This window comes from Dreissena polymorpha, chromosome 2 (assembly GCF_020536995.1).
Source record: "Dreissena polymorpha isolate Duluth1 chromosome 2, UMN_Dpol_1.0, whole genome shotgun sequence".
Lineage (NCBI taxonomy): Eukaryota > Metazoa > Mollusca > Bivalvia > Myida > Dreissenidae > Dreissena > Dreissena polymorpha.
In genome coordinates this window covers 99,730,254-99,750,758 of record NC_068356.1, presented here as the reverse complement: position 1 = coordinate 99,750,758, position 20,505 = coordinate 99,730,254, and the positions used below count along the sequence as shown (strand labels likewise).

The 20,505-nt window shown below is 34.5% G+C and overlaps 1 protein-coding gene across 1 annotated transcript in view; it reads left to right on the top strand.

Annotated features, from left to right (window-relative positions):
• The window catches only part of LOC127868246 (uncharacterized), a 90,314-nt gene that overhangs the window by 28,135 nt on the left and 41,674 nt on the right, over nt 1–20,505 (top strand). The window contains exons 2-5 of the mRNA XM_052409874.1: nt 8,668–9,650; nt 10,844–11,205; nt 11,834–11,893; nt 16,100–16,900. Coding sequence (XP_052265834.1) covers nt 8,668–9,650; nt 10,844–11,196 — 1,336 coding nt within the window. The 3' untranslated portion in view covers nt 11,197–11,205; nt 11,834–11,893; nt 16,100–16,900. The remainder of the gene's footprint in view (nt 1–8,667; nt 9,651–10,843; nt 11,206–11,833; nt 11,894–16,099; nt 16,901–20,505) is intronic.

Sequence of the window (20,505 nt, the reverse complement as noted above, 5' to 3'; positions counted from 1 at the left end):
TGAGTGTTGAGAGGACGCCGTAGGAATAAGCAAGTAATCAAGAATACGTCTCTGTTTCTGCTTTTATTTCCTTCATGTATAATGACGATAAGGATTGAAGTCTAACATTGACAACAATGATCACAAGCATTTACGACTAACACTGACGACAAGCATTGTTAAATTAACAATTTAATTTGAATAATAAGATTATAGTACAACAGATATGCTTTTCAAAGTATAATATAATAGCATACACTCATTAGAATAAGAGGTTTCATAAATAACAATTTGAAACATTTTCAATCAATATCGAAATATCTTATACAATATTTATTACACAGCATGAATTAATTGTTAAAACATAATATAAATACCGAATATGGTGTTCTCCATTTAACGGACCTTGCAAACCAAATAATGTTTCTTTAAAAAAATCTATGACGGTAAAAAGTGAGCGTGCGATGTCGCGGAAAATATTATACTTTACGACGTCATACAATGACGAGACTTTAAACAATTTAAGATTTAAAATTAAATCACATCATTGATTTTAACAATGAGTTTTGATAATATAAATGCCATTGAACAGAAAATTGACATAAATGTAAACATAATTAATTTTTACACAATACCCGACAACAACCGATTTAGTGTTAAAATTCCCGGGTACGTTTTAGTATATTTACCGTACCCAGGGTACGAGCCTTACTAACTGTATTATTATTATATCTCACCGACTACAAGGTACCTTTACCTTGTTGTGTTTATCAACCTGGAATTTATGTAAAATCCGGCTTTCTTTACTTTTATTTTTCATTCATTTGATTACGCAATTGTTGACGTACCTCATGGAAAATTATTTGAATCTTTGGATTTTAATGGTGACAAGCTGGAAGTGTCAATTTATTTTAAATACGAATCTAAGATTTTAAGTATTGTGTGTTTTTCATGCATAATTCAGTGTTTTCCAGAAAATTGAGTACCAGTTATATGGCCGGCAACTATGCAGTAAAACAAAAGCATTTATGACATTTACTTAATATATTTGGGAAAAGAAGCCGTCATGTAAATGTAAGAGTAAATGTAACCGGCAGAATCGCTGGCTGCCGGTATTTAAAGAGAACACTGATAATAGTAAACTAAATCTCTACGACACGATTACAGCGTTGTAAAATTGTGTTTTGGGTGATAATGGCTAGTAATTCATACAAATGTTATTAAAAAATATTGTGCTTTAAAATTAATTTTGAGAATGGGATGGAAGAACAGAAAATGAAGAGCATACAGGGATGGAAATAAGTGGTTTCCCATGAACCCGGGGCAAGTAGATTTTGGCCTGGGCAACTCAATTTCAAAAGTTGGTAAACTTGTTTTTTTTAATCTTAAAACAATTCAGTGCAATAAAAATTGAAAAACAATTGATCACCATGGATCAATACTAGTTAAATAACATTCATTATATAGGAATAGGACATGATTCAATTCAGGCTCATAATAATACATCATGCATTGAACATGTGTATTGTCAGCAAATGTATATAATTATCTATTATTTTATTAAAAAAATGTATAATAATATTCACATGTTCATATTTCTGGGCTCGTTATTCTTTATCTGGGCAACCAAAATACTAAAGATGGTTGCCCACAATAGTAAAAAGTTAGTTTCAATCCCTGGCATATCATTGTAACTTTATTGTTTAACTGCATTGCATTAAAATTGTGATTGAGGTAAGCTTGTTGTTTATAGTATATTTACTTTTTAGCTCGACTATTATATATGAAATATATATAGTGGACCTATCCTACTCACCCCGGCGTAGGTGCGCGCATTGGAATGTTTGCGTACCACCTCGAATATATTTCCTATGTCCATTGACATATTGCTTTCATACATGTATTTTGCTTCTTAACCAACATGACCCCAATGTATAAACAAAAGCAGATAACTGTATCAAGCATTTTGTAACTATTATGGCCTTTTTTTCACTAAGAATAAGCATATAATTGATAAATCTATTTTAAAGTTTGCGTACCACCTTTAAATTGCCACAACTTTTTTATTATGCTCTCCCCAAATTTTTTAAGGGGGGAGCATATAGTCGCCGCTTCGTCTGTCCGTCCGTGCACAATTTTTGTCCGGGCTATTTCTCAGCAACTAATGACTGGAATTCAATTTAACTTAATGGGAAGCTTCACTACCAAGAGGAGACATGCATATTATCAGCCGGTTCTGGTCAGATGATTTTTCACAGAGTTACAATGTATGGCCCTATGAAATTTTCCATTAAATGTACATATAACGCGATCTTCCTGTTGGCGTATTCGTTATTACTGGGAAAAAGCTAGTTTTTGATTAAATCACGAAAAAGTGGTGTTTTTTATTGCGCAATCGCTATAAACACGTGGCTTGGCCGGAAGTTCATGTAGCCTTAATAGCAACCCCAAGACAATTCACCCCCAGAAGACAATTCACGGGCTAGACAATTCAAATTAGATTTTTCATACCCCAATTTTTCGATTTTCGTTATCATTTTTGTCGTACCCAAATGTTTTTCGTACCCAAATTTGTTCGTACCTAAAAAAAAATTCGTACCCATTATTTTCGTACCCAAATGTTTTTCGTACCCAATTTTTTTCGTACCCCTTTTTTTTCGTGCCCAATTTTTTTTGTACCCTTTTTTTCGTACCTTAATTTTTGTTCGTAACAAATTTTTTTCGTAACAATTTTTTTTTTCGTACCCATTTTTTTCGTACCCAAATGTTTTTTGTTCCCAATTGTTTTCGTACCCAATTTTTTTTTCGTACCCAAATAAAAAAAATCGTACCCATTTTTTTAGTACCCAAATTTGTTTCGTACCCAAATTTTTATTTGTACACTTTTTTTTCGTACCCAAATAGTTATCGTACCCTAATTTTTTTTGTTTCCTTTATTTTTTCGTACTCTAATTTGTTTTCGTAACCAAATTAGTTTTTTTTCCTGCCCATTTTATGTTCATACCCAATATTTCTTCGTACACAAATTTGTTCGTACCCAAATTTTTTCGTACCCATATGTCGTACTCATTTTTTTTTCGTACACAAATTTGTTCGTACCTAATTTTTTATTCGTACCCATTTTTTTCGTACCCAAATAGTTTTTCGTACCTTTATTTTGTTCGTAACCTTTTTTTTTCGTACTCAAATTTGTTTTCGTACCCAAATTATTTTTTTTTTCGTACCCACTGCCCACATATTTTTCGTACCATTTTTTATTTTGAAATAATCGATTTTCAATTTGATTTGAACTCTCCACTCATTCCATCCCGCAAAACCCTTAAGGTGTCGCAACTCTAGTAAATATCACTAAAATTAACAGCGGATATCACATGGTTATAAGGAAATAATTTAATGTGTGTGTCAATTAACGCAAAATACTATGTTTGAGATGAACATCAAAAAATATTTATTAGAAATGTTCACAGTGAATGTGCGTCACGGAAATCTGTGTTGGGAAATTGAAGTTCACAAAGTTAAAGCATTTAAGACGAGAACCATTATAAAATGGATAGAGACAAACATGATTTGATTTATATGTTAGCGGATCTGTGTATATTCAGATTCATATGCATATTCTGCTTTATAATGTTTTTCACGCTGTATAGTTTGGTGAAATAGTATTGAAATGAGGATGTCAATTGTGCAAGATATTAAAAGGTAAACAAATGAAATGTATTATTTTAGCTCGATTTAATACAACATTAACACAGCAAGAACACAAAAGCGTGTTTGTTAATATTTGTTAATGTTTTCACCATATCATATTTTACTTTTAAAAAATATCCTGAATTAAATTCATACTCTTAAAGAGATTATGATTAAATCATAATGGTACATGTATATTGAAGAATCTATAGATTATTGCAAGTTTAATATGCATGTGGAAGGATATTAACTAAACGTTGTAAGAAGACATGAAAGCAACACTTTATAATATAAAAATGCTGTCAAACATGAACTTAGCAATTTTTATTCTGTTCTTATAATCATATTTATAATGTTTCCCAATTTCATGGTTTATCGCGCTATTTTTCCCAATTTCATGGTTTATAGCGCTTATTTTCCCAATCCAAATGCCACAGGCTGTAACAAAAAAAGCAAAAAAAATCACTGACAGGAAGCAGGGCATATGGCCTTTTATGGCTAAAGTAAAACCTTGTTAACACTCTAGATGCCACCTTTATTGTCCGATCATCATGACTATAAGCCAGAAGATTTGTCCCAATGATATCTTTGACCAGTTTGAAAATGGTTCCAGTTCGTTGAAAAACATGACCACCACGGGGCGGATCATTTTTCATAATATGGCTATGTATGGCTATAGTAAAACCTTGTTAACACTCTTGAAGCCAGATTTACTGTCCGTTCTTCATGAAACTTGGTCAGGTGATTGGTTTAAGGGTCCTATGACTTGTTATAAAGAGAAATGTAGGTGATTGGTTTAAGCCTTATGTATTGTCATAAATGGTAGTGCAGGTGATTGGTTTAAGAGCCCTATGGATGTAGTGTAGGTGATTGTCTTAATGGCCCTATGAATTTTTAAAAAGAGTAGTTCAGGTGATTTGTTTAAGAGTCTTATGGGTTGTTATAAAGAGTAGTGCATGTGATTTGTTTAAGAGCCCTATGTATTGTTATAAAGAGTAGTGCAGATGATTGCCTTAAGGACCCTATGAATTGTTATAAAGACTAGTACATGCGATTGATTTAAGGGCCCTATGTATAATTATTAAGAGTAGTGCAGATGATTGCCTTTAGGACCCTATGAATTGTTAGAAAGACTAGTACATATGCGATTAATTTAAGGGTCCTATCGATTGTTATAAAGAGTAGAGCAGATGATTGCCTTAAGGACCCTATGAATTGTTAGAAAGACTAGTACATGCCATTGACTTTAAAGGACCCTATGTATTGTTATAAAGAGAAGTGCAGATGATTGCCTTAAGGACCCTATGAATTGTTAGAAAGACTAGTACATGTGATTGAATTAAGGGCCCTATCGATTGTTATAAAGAGTAGAGCAGGTGGTTACTTTAAGGCTACTATTGATTGTGTATATTGTTTAATTGGGTGTCTGTCGGTAAACCAGTCTGAATGTCGGTAGACCAGTTCGTTTTGGATCAATAACTTGTCAATCAATTGACCGATTGGTTTGATACTTCACATGTGCTTGGCGTTCGACAGTAGATGACCCTTATTGAAATTGGAATCATTATGTCAAAGGTCAAAGTCACTATAACACTATATATATAAGTGTGAAAATCGTTTTAGATCAATAACTCGTCAATAAAGTGACTGATTGGCTTGATACTTCACATGTGCATTGGCCTTGGACATTAGATGACCCCTAGCAATATTGGGTTCACTAGGTCAAAGGTCAAGTTCACTATGATACAAAGAGTGAAAATGGTTACCGATCAATAGCTTATCAATTATAAGCTCTACTGGCCGAAGGCCTGAAGAGCTTATGTCATGGAGTGGTTTTCTTAATTTTATCCTTTTCAAACTTGTTCAGTGTCTTTTTATATTAATGAGGACTCGAACCCTATTGAAAATGGGTTACATCAAAGTTTAAAGTCCAAAATTATCTCCCCTTGAGTTTGAGAAAATTGTGAAATAAGGCTTGTTTGCGCAATTAAGTCCAAAGTTTTCATCCAATTATTTCCCAACTTGCACAGTATCTTTATCTGAATGATGAGTCAAACCCTATTGAAAATGAGCAATATCAGAGTTATCGGAGTCCAGAATTATCTCCGCTTGAATTTGAGGAGAAAAAAGAACAGTTTTTTTATGTGATAATTTTAAGTCCATAATTTTCATCCAATTCTTGACAAACTTTCACAGTGTCTTTGTATCAATGAGGACTCAAACCCTTTTGTAAAAAGAGCAATATTGAAGCAATAAGTCCAGAATGACTTCCCCTTTAATATGAGGAAATTTTGCAATTCTGCTTGTTTACACAATTGATTCCACAGTTTTCATCCAATTATTTCCTAATTTTGCACAGTTTCTTTATATCAAACTATCACATTAAGTGGCATCCGATCAATAACTCGTCAACGAATTGACTGATTAGCTTGATACTTCATATGTGCATTGGCCTTGGACAGTAGATGACCCCGATCTAAATTGAGGTTGCTAGGTCAATGGTCAAGGTCACTATCCTATTTGATACTTTATGTACATTGGCCTTGGACAGTAGATGAGTCCAATTGAAATAAGTTATGCAGTCAGTGTGAAATAGTTTTTTAATCAATAACTTGTCAGCTTACTCACCGATTGGCTTGATACTTGTCATGTGCAATATCCTTGGACTGTAGATGACCCCTCTCAAAATTGGGGTCACTAGGTCAAAGGACATGGTCACTGGCACAATAAGTGGGAAAAGCGTTATTTATCAATAAGTCAACAAATCGACCGTTTGGCTTTATATTTCCCATGTGCATTGGCCTTGGACAGTACTGATGACCCCTATCAAAATTAGGGTCACTAGGTCAAAGGTTAAGGTCACTGTCACAATAAGTGGGCATATGTCTCCGACCGCAGAACACTTGTTTTTATTGTGTGTAGTAAAAAGTTTATTGCAAAATATTATTCATACATGTGTTAGTCCCAATTTAAAAAAAATCATTGACTTTAGGCTTGCTACTGTAAGAAATGTCAATATCACAAATAAATATACAATAGGCTAATGTCTTGGATCCTCCTTAAACACATTTTTACAATGGCGTCTTTTCTTGTCCACGAATAGATCAAGTGACAACAACAAAAGCAAAATAATCACAATTGGTTAAATTACAAATAAACTTATTAGGAGATAGTTGACCAGGTTGCATGTCATAAGCTGCTCAACGCAGGCTGACACTTTATATAGAAATAGAGGACCTCCTCTAAGATTTGGGGTTATTTTATTTTGCATTTTTCCTTTGGTCGGTTTGTTGTTTGGTTTGTAGACCCCCCCCTCCTGCTTCAAAGAAGAAGGGGTATATTGTTTTGCACATGTCGGTAGATTGGTCCGTCCGTCCATCCACCAGATGGGTTCCAAATGATAACTCTAGAACGCTTAGGCATAGGATCATTAAACTTCATAGTTACATTGATCATGACTGGAAGATGACCCCTATTGATTTTCATGTCACAAGGTCAAGGTCACAGTGACTTGAAATAGTAAAATGGTTTCCGGATGATAACTCAAGAAAACTTATGCCTAGGATAATGAAACTTCATAGGTGCATTGATCATGACTTGCAGATGACCCCTATTGATTTTCAGGTCACTAGGTCAAAGGTCAAGGTCATGGTGACTCAACTTAGAAAAATGGTTTTCTTATGATAACTCAAGAAAGCGTACACCTAGGATCATAAAACTTCATAGGTACATCGATCATGACTAGCAGATGACCCCTATTGATTTTCAGGTCACTAGGTCAAAGGTCAAAATAGTAAAATGGTTTCTGGATGATAATTTAAGAATAATAAGGAACATTTTGAACAAACATATGGAGTTGCATACGCTAACCTGACCATTCAAACATTTAACAATGGTGTCTATGCTTTTCCACGAATAGATCACGTAAAAACAACAAAAGCAAAATAATCACAATAGGTTAAATAACAACAACAAATATTGGGAGATAGTAGACCAGGTTGCAGGTCATATGTCGCTTATCACAGGCTAGATTGTACATACTGAGTTTGGGAATAGACATAAAATATAAGTCATGCTTGTTTTTTGTAGGATGGAAGAGCATTAATGATCTTTTTTATTTGCATGTGTTATTATGGATAGTGTGGTCAATGTGTACAATGACACTTAAACTGAAAACAATATTAACTACTAAAAATGTATTCTTAGTACATGAATACCTCTACGATCCAATTTGTCCCACAACTGCACTAATGTCAAACAATTATGAACAAATATATGGAGTTGCACACGTTAACCTGACGATTATGTTACTGTAGAAGTATCCCTCTATTTGAGTAACGCTTCTCACAATTGAACAAATATCGTTTGGTTAAAGGGATTGTCACAACTCTTCTTATGTGAAATAAAAAATAAAAAAATAAAAAATATCAAGGTGCATAATTTCACATTGTGGGTTATGCTTTAAGATTAGTTCTTCCTTCTATCAGCTGTACTCTTTGAGTTACTCGCAACACAATTTTAAATGTGATTTCTTTGCTAAACAGGGGCCATAACTCTGGGTATGTTGAAAAAAGACATATCAAACTATGCATGTGGGTAAAATTACACAATGATAAATATTTATGTAAAGTGTTAGTCCTCTTGTAGCAATACTGTTTATTTTACACTCTACACATATTTTAAAATGTCACTTTTGTATAAATATGAGACATTACTACAATTATGATGAAAACAACAGAAACAAAGTATAGAGGTGCACATTAGCTCACATGCCTGTTTACTGTACTTGTAAAGTTGCAGGAATACATGTTGAGTTATATACGACAGAAAAATCACACAGATGGATGGAAAAGTGCAAATCTATATACCCCATATTAAGCCCAAGAAGCGTTAATTTATTGTCCATGTATGTTTTTATTTGACACTTTATACTTGTTTGAAGCATTACATAATATCACTGACTATTCCTTGGTATGTACATGTATTAATTGTTTATTTCAGCCAGTGCAGTAAAGTGACCCAGATTTCGGAGCTGACCAACTCGCATCCCACTGGCCTGGAGTGGCTGTCAGTGGAGCTGGAAACTGTCCTGGGGGAAATTAAAACCCTGCAGATCAGTCAGGAGGCCAGCATTCAGTCATTGCAGAGAACATACAATGAACATAGGGAAGTTATGATAGAGCAAATGTGTGGCAATTTAAATACTTATATAGATGAATGTGATAATAATTCTGTGGGAACATTAGGCGGAAATGAGCAATATTTAAAAGAAGAGATGTGTAGGAATGTTGTTTTTATCGTGAATGAATTCGATAATATTACTGCGAAGGAACTTAACGAGATGAAAGATGAAGTCATAAGCATAAAAGGGTCAGTTACAAGTTCCATTCATAAATGCACCAGTCTTCACAGTGACTTGTTACAATTACTTGAAATCGTTCAGAAAATTGGAGATAATAAGGAGCTCTGCCTTATAGCCAGCATAAAATGTAAACATATCATACAGCAGGCATTGACTCTGCTTGGAAAGTCAGGCAAGGTGTTTAAGGTCCAGGGGAAGTCTGAGCACAATGTGAGAATAACAAGTGATTCAAACACATGCCGGATCAACGCTATATGTGCTCTCCCAGATGGGCAGGTCCTGGTTGCAGACTACGATAATAAGAGACTCAAGCTTCTGAGCCAGCAGTGCCAGGTGGTGAGTCACTGGGATGTGAATGCTTGGCCACAGGCCATATGTTTGATCACACCGAGTGAGGTTGCAGTGGCTGTAAATACTAGCAACATGTATGAGGTCCAGTTTATCACTGTCAACCAGGGAAAGCTTGTTCCTGTAAGGAAGTTTCAGTTACAACATGAATGTACAGGTATAGCCCATCACCAAGGAGACCTTTTTGTCACCTCTGGTCAAGAACTGTACAAACACTCACTGAGTGGCAAACAGCTCTGCAGACTCTATGAAGATAGGTCATCTGATTATAATGGTAAGAATCATGGTGAATCCATCTTGATAACATGTGTATTATGTACAGGGATTTGTCTAGCCATTGTGGGAAAAGGAGTCTAGTCAAATTGTGTTATTTTAAATCCCTACAATGACAAAATTTGGAAATTTTTATCGACTCAATGAACCGAATTGGGATTTATTTTTTTAATCAACAAATATTGACCCATAAGGCCTTTATCTTGTTTTTTTTAAATCATATAAATTACAGTTATATACTTTGTGAGATGAAAATAAAATAAAATTCAGATGTAATAGCAGAAAACCCGCTGATGTATTATAAAATATTTGTTCTATAATTCATTATGTGCCCTTTGAATGCTACAGTGCAATGTAGCCAAAACAAGATTCAGAAATATTGATTTATAAACATGAGTAATGAAGTATTTTGACTGTCACTACATGACATGTCTATAAATAGAAACTGAGTTCCTGGGAAAGAGACACTTTCTGACCCTGTCTTAATTTTGTGGTTTTTAAATGATTGTACATGTACAATATGTTTGTTAAATTGAATAATTTCATAACGCCTTATAACATAGGTACTCTTGTGGTTGTATTCTTTTATGAAGTGTTCAAATGTGTGTATTAATTTCATTGTAATTATAGTAGTATGTTCATTTAAACATTTTGCTGTTGAAATTGGTTTTGTATCTAACTAGCTAGAAAAGTGTCAATAACTGTTGTTTTGAAAATTATTTTTCTTGTTATAAACACTTGAAAAACACAAATAACGTTGTAACACGGCACATGAATTATGTCTGCTTTGGTCAATTTCACTAATTTCAGTACATAGTTATCACATGTATACATGTGTGGAAAATCTATTCATGCTGCACATAGTAACATGGTATAAACATGTTGATTGAACTGAGCAATTGTTTCTGTATGTGTAATTTTTTCAATCGAATAGACTGTGTAATTTTGCTTCAATTCATATCTTACTCACCAGTCGCATTTCAACATGTCAAACGTTTACACAATAGCTCTGCTACTGAAGTTTATTGTCACGCTTAACTATTGAATCATTGAAATGTATGCATATATTTTAGATGTGTAAAGGCCTCTTTATCACAACATATGTGTAATACAATATCACTGCAGTCTGTTTAATAAGATTATTTAACATTGACAGTAATTAAATATCTTGATGTTTAATACTCTGTTTTGCAGTATACAAGTGTGCTGTGAGTCCCACAGGAGACAGGCTGTACATCATCAGCAACTACAGTCAGGACAAGCTTCTCACCCTGGCCAGGGATGGCACACTCCTGGCTACATACACAGACCCAGCACGAGTGGGCCCAAATGGTCTACATGTGACCCCTGCAGGCCAGGTGCTGGTCTGTGGAGTCTGGCCCAACACTGTACTACAGGTGGGCTGGGAGGGAGAGAGTAAGCTGGCTAATCTTGCTACTTGGGGAGATGGAGTGAGGTGGCCACAGTCAGTCTGCTACAGCAGCACCACATCATCCATCATTGTGGGACTGTATGGGGACAACATCCTGGTGTTCAGAGTGGAATAGTGTGTACATGTATGTATTAGTTGTTGTAATTAGTGATAAGTATTTCAATGACAATGTGTTGTTTAGCATACGAACATAGTAGTGTGTGATGTTACAATACAACATTAAGTGTGTAGTTAAAGATACAAATAATTTATGTACACATATTGTTATCTGATTATACAATGTGAGGGTTTTTGTTTTGAACATAAGATCTAATGCATATTATGTTATGTTGTCATAGGGTTTGTGTCATTATGGTCCTAAAATTTAGTTCTTGTAAACTTTGCATTAAAAAACAAAGCATTTCAACAGAAAAATTAATATTTCTACATATATGCACATGTACATTATATATATAGCAACTGAGGCTATTTTTAGACTTTCATTTCTATAAACACCATGCCATGTAAGAAATGTATATGGATGAATACATTTTTTTTAATAAAATATGACATTGTTTAAGTAATCTTTGGAGGAGTATGTATTGATATTTTATGCAATGTTTACAGAAAGGTAACACTAAATGTGAGATTTATTAATTTGCCATATTTTATGATGTTCAACATGTCTTATTGATTTTTATTACATTTATATCAATGTGTGTAAGTCCTAAATATACATACAAGAAATACATCGAGCTATTCTACTGCTCCAGTTGCTGCTGGCAGTCGGGACAACGATGCTGAGGATGTGGGAGACAAACATGACGCAGAAGGTAAAAGAGACGCTTTGTCATGCCTTTTCTTGGCCACTTTGGGAAAAAATGCAATTTTGGGATTTTGAATTTGTTTCGTGCTAAAAGTCCATTGATTTGGGAAAACACATTTAATAAGTTTTAATTATACTTCAAATTATAGGAATAAAATCCTATTATAATAGTTATAAACTTTGTTAGATCTAATTGAAACATAATTGAGATATAATTTTCATAAGGAACAAGATATAACACACTTTGGGTATGGGTCCGTTAAACAGACCCATGAATACTCAAGGAAAAGCCCTGCTTGTGTATTTCCTGTTTTTTAAGATGAGGTGGAAAAGAATGGTATGAATTTACATACGGTAAAATATCCTTTTAAATTGTTTGTTTATTGTAAAATCATATATATTCGTCCGCATGTTATTTTGTGGTTAAAAAAAGACTTTCATGGACGTGGAAATTAATGCGTGACTTTCTCAGTTTGGAAACAATAAATATTCAGGGCCCTCAATCTATCAAATCTGCCGCCGAATTTCGGCGGCAGTCCCCCCCCCCCCCTGAAAAGTATACTTTTTTCCCCTTTTGGGTGGAAAAATTCCCCCTAAAAAAAGATTAATTTTGTTTTTTAATAGGAAGATGTGTCTCATAATCATTATATCTCAATTCTATTTCAATTTAATCTTTTCAAACATACTAAATTATGAAAAATGCAATGAATATAGTGCAAACATGTACAAATGAAATAATGAGAGAGTAAGTAACAAAATCCCCCAAAAAGGGAAACGCCGCGAAAATTCCCCCTCGTAAGGGCTGCGGACCCCTTCCCCCAAAGTAGTGTGAGGGCCCTAAATATGGAATTTGTGTCAGTGTGTTTGTATTCAATTTGTAGATCGTTCAACCCTTGAAATCAATAAAAAAATAATGTCCCGCGAATAATAATGTTTTTGCAGTGTATAAATAAGTGAAGTGGACGAGAATGATATGATATGATTTAACAGAAGGTAAAAGGGCGTCTATTCTTGTGTATATAGTGTTTTCAGTACAACTTATTTTACTTGATGATCAATTACTCAAACCCTTCTCCAGCTCGATGCTTTCCAACTTACCGATACAGACACCTCAGAAACACAACACCGCAATAATTTCTGTCATCCCCATGCAGGCCTTGAGTTTTTATAAAGCTGTGAGATATTTAATTAAGCCTATTTGATTGGAATCTATTCCATCTAATGCCGTATAGAGTCTGTTTGCGAGGAGGTAGTAAGTTTTCATTGTGTATACAGTGTTGTTTTTTTTTGTGGTCAAAACAGGCCCCGTTACAAAGGAGCATGATTTATATAAAACCACCATTTTTTCACAGGATATTATGCGTTCTTGTTAGTTTCATGGAATAAATGCGTTTTGTTTCATGGAGTTAACGAGTATTGGAAAGCGTAAAGAAAAATAATTAAATGGGAAAATTTGTATGGGAAAATAATTAAAACAAGCAAATTCGTTAAATTGATAGCCCACGCCAATATGCTTCTGGACACAAAATTATTATATTTGACACTCAAAACAACATTGTTACAAGATACAAAGGGCCACAACTCCGTTATTAACAGATGGTGTACAATGCCATTTGGTGTGCATCATCCTCTTATCCATATATATACGCATTACAGGTTTCAATAATATCCGCCAAAGCACTTCAAAAATATGGCTCCGGACACACAAAAAGCATTTTTCAAGATACAAAGGGCCATAACTCTGTTATTAACTGATGGTGTACAATGCCATTTGGCGTGCATCATCCTCTTATCCATATGCATACTCATACCAAGTTTCAATGAAATCCACCAAAGCACTTACAAGATATGGCTCCGGACAGACGGGAGGAAAGACGGACGGACGGAAGGACCGACAGACAACGCCAAAACAATATCCCTCCGCCTATGGCGGGGAATGATAAAAAGTAGAGAAACTCGTATTGAGCACCTCTAAACTCACAAATTCGCACTGAAAGAAGCCCAAACACATTTTAATAATATTATAATTCTTCTTCGATATAGCATATAAGAAGTTTACAGTATATTTACTGTATAATGTTATATAAGTTAATGTTATTTGCTCTTGAAAGCCCTTTATAAATCTAAGCATCGACAATGGAAGCCATATGTCTTATCAGGCATTATTATAATAATTTTCATTGTTCAAACATTTCTATGTGAAGGATCGATCTAAAATTTGGCATGCACATTGAGGACAGATGAAAAATGATAAGGAAGTGCATATTTTTTGCGTTTTAAACAGTTCAGGTTTTCTTATAGGTAACATTATACTAAATAATCATTTTATGTTGGGCTGTTCTCAATAAAAATCATATTTTACTCGAGGCCATGTTTTACACTTTAGACTGGTGTTCTGCCTTTATCTCTTGGATATATTGGAAGGGAAAGAAAAGGTGCTCACTACTTAATCCCTGACATATGATAAAAATATAGAGACTTAAGTACAAATTTGACCTGAAAACAGTTACATTGCACTAGAAAATGTCCGGAAAATTTAAGGTGCAAAAGAAGTAGAGTTTGATTTGAGTAAAGTTAATGTTTGGTTTTAACATGACATATCTTTTTTATTGCTTAAATTGATTCAGCTTAGAATGAACTTTCAGTAAAAGTATGGTTATGGTGGTCTCTATGTTCAAAATGTTGCATTTATTTTCTCTTTAATTTGTCGCTTTTACATTGAATTATATAGGGAAATCATTTAGTATATTGTGGCCTTTAATAAATTTAGCTTACACTAACAAGGGAGAGAACTGTCAATATGTACCAGCAGTGAGTTGTTGCCATTAAATTGTTTCATATTTATTAATTTGTAATATGTCTTACAACTTTTATGACATGATGGTTTACTTTGGAATTGTTGTCTAGTGTGAATTTAAATTTCAAAGAAGAGGGGGTATATTGCTTTGCTCATGTCGGTCTGTCGGTCTGTCTGTCGGTCGGTCCGTCCATCAGGTGGTTGTCAGACGATAACTCAAGAACGCTTGGGCCTAGGATCATGAAACTTCATAAGTACATTGATCATGACTTGCAGATGACCCCTATTGATTTTGAGGTGACTAGGTCAAAGGTCAAGGTCACGTTGACCAGAAATAGTAAAATGGTTTTTGAATGATAACTCAAGAATGCATACGCCTAGGATCATGAAACTTCATGGGTAGATTGACCATGACTGGCAGATGACCCCTATTGATTTTCAGGTCACTAGGTCAAAGGTCAAGGTTACGGTGACCCGAAATAGTAAAATGGTTTTTGGATGATAACTCAAGAACGCATACGCCTATAGGATCATGAAACTTCATAGGTAGATTGATCATGACTTGCAGATTACCCCTATCGATTTTGAGGTCACAAGGTCAAAGGTCAAGGTCACAGTGACCCCAAATAGTAAAATGATTTTAGGATGATAACTCAAGAACGCTTTTGCCTAGGATCATGACACTTCATAGGTAGATTGATCGTGACCAGCAGATGACCCCTATTGATTTTGAGGTCACTAAGTCAAAGGTCAAGGTCACAGTGACAAAAATCGTATTCACACAATGGCTGCCACTACAACGGACAGCCCATATGGGGGGCATGCATGTTTTACAAACAGCCCTTGTTTTTGTTGTTATGCAGGAAAAACTTGCTAAAAACATCAATGAGCCGCGCTGTGAAAAAATAGGGCTTAATGCATGTGCTTAGATTGTAGTCCCAGATTAGCCTGTGCAGTCCGCACAGGCTACTTAGGGACAACAATTACCTCTTTAAAGGTCTGTTTTGTTGAAAATAAGTATCTTCTTTTGTGAAAATCCAGTATCGTCCCGGATTTGCTTACGTGGATTTCACATGCTAAAATGGGACGAAAGCTTCTAATATTGATGAGCGGCAATTTGGCTTATACAATTACACTGAAAGTAAAGTAAGAATAATTATTATGAATTTACAGGTTATTAAAGCATTAGCCAACACTTAATGTTTTAATACGAAATGGTTTAATTGCATTAATTTTCATTAATTGCTATTTAGGACAAGGCACCAATTAAATTCCAAATTAGAAATTCAGATAATTATGTTTTGCTGTTGAAAACCTTCACATCCAATCAAGAGTCATATATGTAGTGTATTATACATTGTAATATAAAAATGTGTTACAAGTTCATATCCCCCACTCTAGTGTTGTTGTTTTCAGGTGAGCACCAGCATTGATATCCAGTTGGCCAAGCAACAGCACCAGTCCGGCCTGCAGGAGCCCCAATACTAAATGATCCTTTGCCTTCCCTGATCCCTAGCTCCTCCCACTGGACCTCCGGCCACAAAGGGTCAGCATCATAACACAAGTCTGTTCTGCAATAAATCCTCAGCACGTCAAGTTTTCACGCGCTGTTATGAACAGCTGAAATGTATGTGTTGAGATTTCCCCAAGCAAGCCCGAGTAGTTTTGTTTAGCTCTAGTGCCCGAGTGGGATGAGGGTTACAGAAGCGAGACGTTATAGCAGCACCTATGGTAACGCTAACAGTTAACGCTAACAGTTAGTTCTCACTGTGGACATCACGAAGAATCTCACAAAGGATTAAACGTTGAATAGTTTGTTTAATTCTTTATAAGACAGCTATATATTCAGCGAGGAACGGGAGCAAATCAAGGAACAATCGAAACTATTCATTCAGAAGTATATCTGCTGTAGATAGTTAGGACAGTAGAAGGGTTACGGACTATCCTCAGCGCACAATATATTCATGTGGTGTGCCTCAGACGCCAATTCCCACATGATTGAAAACAAGTTGCTAAAAGTAAACACGTACGGTTTTGCACTCCGAGCCCAAAGGGCATCGCATTGAATTGAGACTAAAGAAGGCTTAAAAACGTGACAACAGTTTTGTTGTATGGTCCAGTACACCCTTCGACTCATCCCGAAGTTAATCAGAACTCAAACTCGGCCCTTAACAATATCCGCGAGGCCAGCATATCAGCTCAGCTTCTGAGCTTCAGGTGAGACCTTACAGTGTTATTAATTGTGTCAAAGATTGGGCCTAAATTCAGCCCCATTCCTCAAAAAGTCTAAAAAAAAATATAAATATTTACTGGTTAAAATTTACAATGCAATATTTGCCAAAACAAGTGTTTGATAGATTGCAACAATGAGTCACTTTCCTTATAAAGCCCTAAATGTTGAAACTTAGTACAATTAAAATACAAATCAAAAATTCTAAATTTATAAGTATTTGTGTTCACGTATAACTGATTATGATCTAATATGATTTTTATTTAAATTAGAAACCGGATGTTTGCAAAGACAAAATCACTATACTGCTTTCATATCTTTATGCACACACTTTCAACGCCAGTGACTAAACTTTACATCTAAGGTCTGTCTTACAAAAACAATGGCATAAAATGTAGACATCAACTAGTATCGATTCAATATCACGTACATATAATAGATTTAACCATAATAGGCTATAATTACTAGTATAATGGCCCCTGGTAGCAAGACAGAGTATCATATACTTAATTCACCATAGACTTTCATCTGTTTTTGCATTTCTGTCTAATCCATAGGTAATACGTGTTTGATCAAGTACTCATATACTTACAGTATTGTGTCTTATGACGTGTTGTATTCTCTATTGCAAGTTGTTTAGTCTCGCGTAATAAGTTGTGCACATTCAAATGTGTACAGTCTCATATTTTAAGTTGTTTAGTGTCATGTTAAAAGTTGAATTGTTTTACAGTTAAAGTTGGCGAGTATCACATTTAAAATTATGTAGTCTTACATTTTTAGTTGTTAATTCTCTCATTTAAAGTTGTAAAGTTTCACAATTAAAGTTGGTTTAGTCAAAACTATTAAGGGGGAAAGGATGTGGTGGACAAGAATAACCTGAATACGCAGAAGGTAACATAGACCCTTTGTAAGACCTTTTCTTTGTCATTTTGGGAAAAAATGCCATTGTGGTTTTGGAATATTTTCCTGTGAAAAGTCAATTGATTTGGAAAAAACTAATTTAATATCATTCTTTCTAATATATCAAATTATACGAATAAAATCATTTAATGATAGTTATATACTTTGTTAGATCTAATATGATGAAGTATGATTGAGATATAATAATTATAATGCATAAAACCGGGAACATCACGTCAGGCGATTTACGCCTGTTAAGTGGAAAAAAACGCCCTGATTGGACGTTTTTATCACATCTTTACACAGTAACAGATATGCCAAAATTTGACAACAAATGGTGAATGTTTGCGTTTCTTGGAAATTTTGAGCACTTTTATCTTAAATATTTATCAGAATGTCCTTTTTATAATGGAATATACCGGATTTTAGGGTAATGAGTAGCAACGGTAAAAGTAGCAAGTTGGCAGTAATAGATAAAAAGTATGGTTTCATACGGATGTATTAAGGAATCAATCGTGGCACGATTATGCATATCTATGCGGGAAAGGTTTAAAACATTTTTTGTTAAATCTCGTCCCCCCCCCCCCCAATGGCCCCGGGGCGTCTGAAAAAATTCCTGTTGAAAGCACTGTAATTATAATAAGGCACTTATTTAAAAACAAATAAAATGCTTCGGTTATGGGTCTGTTTTACAGACCCATAAATACACCAGGAACGCGCAGTCTTGTGTATTTCCTGTTTATTAAGAATGCAAAAAGATGAGGTGGTAAAGAACAGAATGAATTTACATAAGGTAAAATATCCTCTTAACCCTTTCCTTGACAGGTACGCGTTTCTACGACCCTATCGATTCCCTGTCAAATACGCTTATCTACGCCTGTATTGATTCCCTGTTATCTACGCATTTCTACTACCCAATCTATTACCTGATATATACGCGTTTTTACGCGTCACGATTTAATTTGCTATTTAAATGCTTAAAATGACGTTTTAAGTGTAACAGAAATGCATATACACCTGCGTTCATCATTTTTCTAAACTGTCGAGTAAACATCCGGTAATGTTGCTATTTAAAGTTATGATGCAATTGGCGACCAATCAAGACGAGGGTTTACCATTTGACATGCGTAAATCACGTTCCGGGATGTGCGCGCTTTAGGCATTTCGTAATGTCCTAAAATAACTGCTATTCTCGAACCATATTTAATTTGGACATTTTCCGAAAACGTATTAATAACTCGTTAAAAATGTCGCAAAAATAAACACGTCCCATAGGGATATAATATCATTTGGGTGTAAATTGATTTCATTCTTATTGTTGTTTGATTCCATTATATCGTAAATGTTTGTTTCCGAGATCATATACGACTATTACATCGATATGTTAAATGGCATTTACACTAAAATGTTTTTACAAACGACACGTGCTTATCTAAAGTTTGTGTTTCGTAATACACAGGATATTGGATTATCTGTGCTTGATTGGGCAATAAAACAAAGACGCAGTCGGCGGTCTTCAATATGCCTTTGAACTGACCAATAATAATTAATAGCGCACATGCTAATCTAACATTTAGGGATAAGAAACACGGGTTCTAGACACTTTGAATAAACATGTTTACCGGACGCAGCAGTAGTCTTCAGATGACATTGGCGCGCGTGCCATGTTACCTCGGCGTTTTGTAATTTGGTACACAAATACACAGGTTTGTTGGCGACTTCTGGGTTATAAAGTTATATGTCGGCGATCAGATAAACTGGAGTATTTGATAATAAACTTGGAATTTTGCAAATAAATACACAAATTGAAGACTTATTGAAGACGCCGACATTGCCTGATTTTGATCGGTAATAAAATGCAAATTAATTATATGAATATTCATGGCACATTATGCAACATCCAATTAAATTGTTACCGGTATCTATAAATGTTTATAAATCATTAGGTGAATTAATGTAATAGAAATACCAAGTATCATACGAATTTTATAAGAAATAATACAATTTATTTTGAAAATGCATGAAGTTGTTTGAGAAACTCTGTGTTTTTCTATAGTTATTTATAAGAATTTACATGAATTTTGAGGCTTGCAGAATGAATTTATAAAATAAAAAAATCTTCAAGAAAGAAGAATTGTAGTTTGGAAAGTAAGAAAAAAAAATTAATATTCCAAAATATAATTATTTGTATTTGATTCAACACATCAACTTCGCAAAGTTTCTATATGAGCTGGAAAGAGATTTGCATTTAAATGCAGTAAAACACACAACGGTCAACTTTGCATGACTATAACTGACCAATAAATTAAGGTATAAACATACAGTTTACACCACAGGAAAGGAAATTTTATTAGCTTAAACTTTCATATTGTGTATTTTTCAATTATATTTCAATTTTTATGAGAATATCAGGTTTAAAAGCAATGAGGGTCATAAAACAGCGTTTTTCCAATAATGCCTGTAAAGATGGGGTACTGATATTGATAAGATGGCTATCAGCCACTGGTCAGCAGGCAGCTAGGTCTTGTGGTAACTGGAGAGGCTTATATTGGCTAAATGGCTGTCAAGGAAAGGGTTAAATTGTTTGTATATTGCAAAATCATTGATATTCCTCCTCATGAACTGTTGGTGATTACAATAGTATTTCATGGACATATAATAAGTTAATGTGTGGATTACTGAGTTTGGAAAA